Source organism: Tachysurus fulvidraco, chromosome 3, assembly GCF_022655615.1.
Source record: "Tachysurus fulvidraco isolate hzauxx_2018 chromosome 3, HZAU_PFXX_2.0, whole genome shotgun sequence".
NCBI classification, from domain to species: Eukaryota; Metazoa; Chordata; class Actinopteri; order Siluriformes; family Bagridae; genus Tachysurus; species Tachysurus fulvidraco.
The window spans coordinates 9,240,259-9,247,992 of NC_062520.1; the positions used below are offsets into that span (position 1 = coordinate 9,240,259).

A 7,734-nucleotide genomic window follows, 5' to 3' on the forward strand; every position below is an offset into this window, starting at 1 on the left:
TAACTATGATGTCCATCTTATGATTTCATGTGTGAATACCGACCACCATAATACATGTTAGGAAATGTTTGTTAATTAATCTATTAATTAAGATGTAGGGCTAAACAAAATCAAACAAACTCTGTAAGAAAGAATAGTAATTAAATGTGCATGATTTCATAATTTAATTCATGATATAATTTGCATTCAAATATCAATTGATGGTGCTGGATTACTTTCATGATTTACGCAGATCCTCCTTCAAACTCACATTGCGATTAAGGTTAGCTTTTTTTTTAGCACGTCAACTAATTAGTTCATATTTAAGTATTCATTAGTGCAGCATTAGTGCATGATTATTCATGTGGTGTTATTGTAAAGAGAGATCCATTTTTCTATGTTAAATAATAATTTTGATCATAAATAATGCTTTTTTTATTCAATTTATTATAGGTTTATTTAGATTATGTCTAGCATCCCTCAAACGGGTGAAAGATAATAATATATTATAAGATAATTGCCAATAATAAAGACCTGTGGTTTGGATTACAGCCAGCACTAGTGTCAGAGACGCTGTTATAGAAAATGAATCAACACCATCTGACTACTTCAACAACACCACTTCAACAACTCTGGTATAAACTTGTTTATATTTAAACATGTACATTTAAACTATATGTTTGTTAATTGTTACAAAAAATATTAGCTGTGTACATTTAAACTATATGTTTGTTAATTGTTACAAAAAATATTAGCTGTGTAATATTATTAACAACAGAAAACTGGTCAGATCATTTCACTGAGATCCTTACCATCAACATTTGCAAGTCTTAGATTTTGGCACAAACTAGTGAAATGATTCATTTTGATCAAAAGAATGTGTGGAACAAATGAAACAATCGTTTTTTCTTTCTTTGCTTGTTTTAATATGTTGCAAGGATAGTAACTGTGGTATGCGGCATTACACTCACAATACATTGCTTTTGGCTATATTTCTATATTGTGCATCTCTGAACTGATATACTAGATCTGTATTAATGTACAAATTCAAGCACCAAACCAAAAAAAACCCCCAAAAAACATCTGTAATCAATTTCTGTAACAATGGCAGAACTTGCAATTTCACCAACTGCAACCTATTTTCCTGTCTCCAATATGAGCACTCGATGGTAAATACAGCTAGCGTGCTCCTATTTAATTGCTGTGTTGAGAAGAAAAAAAGATTTAGTGGGGCAGCACGAGCACACACAAAAGGTGCTTTCAGGTGACCGAATGTATTTCAGAGCCTGAACTGTCAGATTACAGACAGGAAACTATTAAGATAAAAACTGAATGAATAGTGCTACAGTACCATGAGCCGAGAGAAGAAAAAGCAACACCGAGAAGGAAGACATGGGTGATCAGGATCTGATTTATGCTAAATATGGTTTGCATCGTGCTCTTTTAAAAGACTCTGGACTTATCATATCTGTCCCCTAAAGTGAACTGTTTTAAAAACCAAGGATTTATTAAATCAGGCTTTACATAATAAAGTAAAGGATTATTACCGAGACTGACTCCTGAAACAAAACACTGGGACAGATTATACACGATATGCAACGGTTGAATAGTTTGTCACGAACCTGGGCTTTGTGCAATAGTTTTCCCAGCGGCTCTCAAAACGCTTTCGAACTGTCTTACAAATCATTGAATGTTTTCTCGCATGCTGCGAACATCCTGACAAATCTCAGCTGCTCCACATCAACGTGTGGGTTTGATGAATCACGACTTTTACATTTAGGTCAGTATAATGGAAACCAATCTTACATCATAACCATTCCATATGCTTTTAATATATATATATATATATATATATATATATATATATATATATATATATATATATATATATATATATATATGTATATATATATATATATATATATATATATATATATATATATATATATATATATATACATATATATGTTCTATGGCCTACCGCGAGGGCACAATTTTATTCAATGTCATAAACACTTTTGTAGATAATTGCAGGCCCTCCTCACGTATAGCTCAAAAAATAATTAAATAAAATAAATCACATGCCCTCTGCTTGCATGCGCCTCTTAATCACTACTTAAACACACTGTGAATGGCAGAAAACTCTGTGAAAATCCTACAACTGATGCAGACTTTATACTCAAATAATTCTAGCTGGAGTTCACTGAGAAACTTTACAGACAGACTTTTATCCTGAGGGTCTGTTTGCTCAGACAGAACGAACCTCTGCATAGTCTGCAGTTTAATGAGACACAGCCATTATCAACAAGTTGAGACTCTCTAGTTGACGAATTACACATGACTGTGGTTTGCATATGGATCAGGGATATAAATTCATTTATTTTTGTGTGTGGCACTTCTTTACTTACATAGTTTTGATGCAGTTTAGTCGGTTGAATATTTATTAGTCAGTTCTTTTCCCAAATTCTCTTTTCCAGAAAAAAATGTGCATGAGGGCATGAAGTCAGATGAGATCTAACTTTAGTAAAGGTCATGTGAGATGTGGCCTAATGGTTAGAGAGTCTGACTTGTAATCCTAAGGTTGTGGGTTCGAGTCTCGGGCCAGCCACAACTGAGGTGCCCTTGAGCAAGACACCAAACCCCCCAACTGCTCCCCGGGCACCGCAGCATAAATGGCTGCCCACTGCTCCGGGTGTGTGTTCACGGTGTGTGTGTGCACTGTGGATGGGTCAAATGCAGAGAACGAATTCTGAGTATGGTTCACCGTACTCAGCCGTATGTCACTTCACTGTGACCCTATATGGTCAGACTGTTAATCAAGTGGAGACTAATGACTACACATTACATTTACCATTTCTGGCATTTAGCAGACACCCTTATCCAGAGTGACTTACGATTTATTTCAGTTTCACAACTGAGCAATTAAGGGGTTAAGAGCCTTGCTCAGGGGCCCAGCAGTGGCAGCTTGGTGGACCTGGGATTCAAACTCATGACCTTCTGGTCAGTAATCCAGCACCTTAACCACTAGGCTACCACATCCCCCCTGACTGAACATTACTGACTGATTTTTGTATTTTTTTTTTTAATATAGGATAAGTTTAATTCTATTTAAACCAGGAACATATTTACAAAGGTTAAAAGAACTAAGCTTAATCTGTTCTTGAATATTAGCTGCTTTCTGATGTTTAATCAGATCCTAGACACATCTTACCCCAGCACTACTAATGATCAAGGCTCTAAAATAAAAACTAACTAACTATTTCATTTTATTTCTGTTATTCCATTACTACAATGGATTGTTTATAGGTACAACAGTAAGGAAAAGTAGTCTGCGATGCCAGTGCATTCTGGGAGATTTTATCCCTATACTTTTTTTCCTACAGGGTTGGGTTGTTTGGGATGAAACAATTCGGTCTTATACAAAATAGATCCTTTATATAGCTGTTAAAGAAATTCCCAAAAGGCCACCAAGACATCTCTGTGCTCGAATTTTCCCTCAACTGCACTTTTAATAACACAATACTGCATGTGATCTGGCTATGGAATTCATATCTGATTAAAGAATGAAATAGAAAACACCAAATAAAATAAAATAAAATAAAATAATACATCATTTTGTCTCTCTATGAAAAAGTGAACAGATTTACTATTCACTGTGCAAACAGTCCATCACTCGGTCAATGTGCAACGCTCGACTTATAAACCAACTCTTTGTAAAGTTTACAATCTCAATATACAGGCTGCAACAGAGTAAACAAAAAGTTTGTTCAAAGTGAAAGGTTTAACAAGATAATTCAGTAGTAGAAAAAAGGAGGCTTGTCCAAGTTTTCAGCCCACACAAGAATGAGAGACTGAGAAACTAACACATTTAAGGAAATGCTCATGCAGTTTAAACAGTCATGGTTATAGGTTTAAACTGATTGCACTGATGTTTCTAGTGCTGAAATAAAAAACTAAAAAAACTGAGGGGTGTCAGTCAGCTGATGGCTGATAAAATTAGCAAATAGAAATTCTTGGCACAAGGTAATTTAGGAATGAAGCATCAATAATAAATCTACACATAGTTAGTAACAAATTACAGTTCAAAATTATGACTACTCCCTAAATTTGACTTATAAACATCTTAAAACAGCTGAAAAGCCTTCTAGAAGTGAAACTTAAGTGAAAATATCTATATTTGGCCAATATCAGGTCTTCCAGACTCTCTAATAAACTCTTTTATCTGCCCTGACCCAGCTACCAGCAGAGATAAACAGTCATTGTGGCTATTGTAAATGAGGCTTTCCAGGGCGTTTGGCTTGCGGGAAACTTTGGACTTCAACTTTCAACTGTAGGAGGTTTAAAAAGCCCAGGCCTGGCATGTGTCTGCAAAAACAAGACTTTTTGATTAAAAACTCATGAGGCGTGCACTGCAGATGTCGAGGGGACAGTTGGCAGTATCTGGGTAGAGAAAAGCACAGCTTCTTCTGTTGCCAAGTGATTTGCAAACCGTGCATTCAAACAATGAAGAGTGTGAATAAACAGCCATTGTATTTGACAGTATGTTAATACAGAACAGTCACAGATCGTGACACGGATGGTCGCTTAAACCCCAAACTCTGTTTTGAAATTAGTCAAGCAATATAATTCTGATTGTACTGTTTACACGAATGACTTTATGTCGACATTCCACAAGCTAAACTAATTTTTTTAATTACACTGTGCTCACTACTGCCATTTATAAAGCGTGGTGTTCAATGTAATTAGTTTTTTTGTATTTAAGGACTACTTCATAATCCTCTTTTTGTTAAGAAATGCTTTATTTAAGGCAAATGGGCAAATGCAGTTCATTGGTGAAGTAATCACTGCGAGACTAAATTTGTCCTGTACGTGCCTAATGAAAGTAATCCGAAGCAATAAAAGAAAACATTTTTTCAGTTTGTTTACACATACATATTTCCTATTTCAAAGATTTTCGTTCTAAAGGATTTCACTTGAATTTGTTTCTTGATGTATAACTATAAAATAGCAGTGTACACTAGAATATATTTTAACACAAGGGAAGGTTTTCTGGCTTTTGGGAAATTACAAGGTCACTAAATTAAAACTTCCCAAAAGCCTGCTGTGGCACACATGCACAAGCTTTCGTGACTCATTAGTCGGGAAAAAGTCTGAAAGAGTCTTTGTCTCTTCAGCAGCAGCTCTGTGACAATGACAATGAAGCTGTAGAAGACTGTCTGAAGACTGTAACTCAAGCTCTTGCTCCAAATTTATTACTTATATATACTATGAGGCAAATTGTACAAATCATATTTACAACTTCCATTACTTCCAGACAAACTGTACACCGTGTGTGTTTGTGAGCTTCAACATCCTGTGTTTTTTTTTCAGGTTTATGTGTTGTAAGGATGCAGAATAGGAAACAGGTACACATGGAATTTTTATAGCCCAATAATAGGAGCTCCCTGGGCTATATTAAACAAACCATGTTGCTGTCTGGATGAAGAAGATTACAGTGTGTGAGGAACATTTGTGGCAATGCACCAAGTGAGCACACAAAGTAAACATGTCACTGTGCTGGAAAAGTGTCTCAAGTCTCTGTTAAAGGCTCACTACATCTCATCCAGCACACATGCTGACCCAAAATCTGGTTAAAGTCCTCCGTCAGTCTCAGCGGATAGAAAGCAAACATTCAGCCTAGGCGGTGTCTGCCCATATCACACGAGAAGACTTCCAGATCAGAAAGCATACAAAAGAGAAAAGGCCATTTGTTTGATGCTGGTTCTAATAAATAAAATGTCAGCTGACTTTAGCAGTGTAGCGAATAAAGTGAATATATACTGTCCAATAAACTAACTTACTGCTTTGTTGAAAAACAAAAATCAAAATATGCAAAGAAATGTGAAATGTTTGTTTAAGGCACAGCAGTGTTTGTGTTCCTCTTTATGAATATATTTTAGGAGGCACATTTAGTTCATATTAAATAGCTATACAATTAAAATGATTAAATACCATATATCAAAAATTCATCTTAGACTTCAGACACATGCTCAACTATTCTACAGTGTAAAAAAATCTATAATTATATTACATAACAATTCATTTTATCCATATTAATGATAATTGGAACACATATTTAAGCCAGAAAGACATTGATAATCATAAAAAAACAACAGCAACAACAACAACAAAATAATAATAATAATAATGATAATAATGATGATAATAATAATAATAATAATAATAATAATAATAATAATGATAATAATGATAATAATAATAATAATAATAGGGTTAAGTTCACACTCATGTAAGATCATAAGTTCATATAAATTTGTCCCCTAAATGAGTATTGTGTAAATAGTAACAGAACAAATTGATTAGTTAGTACAGTAACTGCAAAAATAACACAGTATTTATGGTTTTGTCATTATTATTATTATTATTATTATTATTATTATTATTATTATTATTATTATTATTAGTAGTAGTAGTAGTAGTAGTAGCATTATCATTGCAATGAAAGGTTGGCCAACACCTTGTTCACATGTTCATGGCCAACACACGTTCAATTAAATCAACTTTTAAGTTGAAAAAAAAAAATAATTATACACGCTACTCCTTCAATTCAGGGTGGGATTGAAAAGGTGGTATTTTACACTACAAGAGTCACTGGATGAAAAATAATGTTTTCCCAGCTATTCATCTACTTAAGAATATTTAAGACTTGGCAACCTTTTTTTTTTTTCTTTTTACAAAAAACTGAATAAAATGAAGCTAGAGGAAGCTGTCTAGACTGGACGATACTAGACTTGCAAATGTTTTGGCATTTTATAGACTTAAAAGGAGCTGATCTTTAAAATTAAATAAATAAATAAATAAAATCCAGTGTTACATTAATATCAAATAGATGGGAGCTTCACCAAGGTGAAGAACAGACACTGATGTATTATAATTGAGGATGGTGGCATGAATCCTGCTTTTACGTTTATTTAAATAGGTACAAATAAAAATAAAAAAGTCTGTTCTTTGTGAAGTGTTTTTGTTCAAACCCAAATCTAATTATGCTCTAATTATATTATTACTCTTTAAAATCTTTAAAACAGTTGTGCGGTTTGATGAACAGTTACACATAATTCATTGTAAGTAGAAAATTACCTGCAGCAAGGCAGACTGGCAAAAGCAGTCTAAAGATGAGTCCGCATACCATTTGAGAGGCCATATCTTCCTCACCTTCACAGTCATCCAATTGCCTACAGCTTTGCAGTCTTTCTATTAAACTCCTAAGGGTTTACCGTCAGAGCTCATGTCCAGTCACCGAGCACAAGGCAGGAGGGCATCATCCTGTTCTCGCTCCACCACATTCACTCCAGTGTTGTAACTTTACTGAATCCTCATGAAGAAAGTTTTCTGTCTGATCTCAGATCTTCTGCACCACAGATCCAAGTCCTCCTACACATCTGCAGCACACACTCTCAATCTGTTTAATATCTGAAATGCCATAGTGGAAGAGCCAACCTGAGATTCTCCTCATTACCTGTTGACAGGAGAAGTCATAGTTTCAGGTCCGAAAGTAAACAGCGGTGATCTTCAGTAAGTTCAGTCCCTGAACATCTGGAATGACACAAAGTCACAAACTCAATCCTCAAAATGAAAGAAAAAAAAAAAACACCGGGTACTTTGTTTTAGCGTTTTCCGAAATAACACGCACTTTTAAGTGAGTCTCCTTTGAGAAGGAGCTGTAGACGAAATCCCTCTGAAATTCAACGAGGTCAT

At 34.7% G+C, this 7,734-nt stretch overlaps 1 protein-coding gene across 8 annotated transcripts in view; it reads right to left on the minus strand.

Annotated features, from left to right (window-relative positions):
* Nucleotides 1-7,734, minus strand: part of LOC113644229 (piezo-type mechanosensitive ion channel component 2) — a 128,448-nt gene extending 120,714 nt beyond the window's left edge. For 6 of the 8 annotated variants that reach the window (XM_047810782.1, XM_047810781.1, XM_047810780.1 and 3 more), the window contains exon 1: nucleotides 7,117-7,734. In XM_047810782.1, the coding sequence (XP_047666738.1) occupies nucleotides 7,117-7,180 (64 nt within the window). In that variant the 5' untranslated portion in view covers nucleotides 7,181-7,734. The remainder of the gene's footprint in view (nucleotides 1-7,116) is intronic. The other 2 variants (XM_047810778.1, XM_047810777.1) reach the window with 2 other exon arrangements.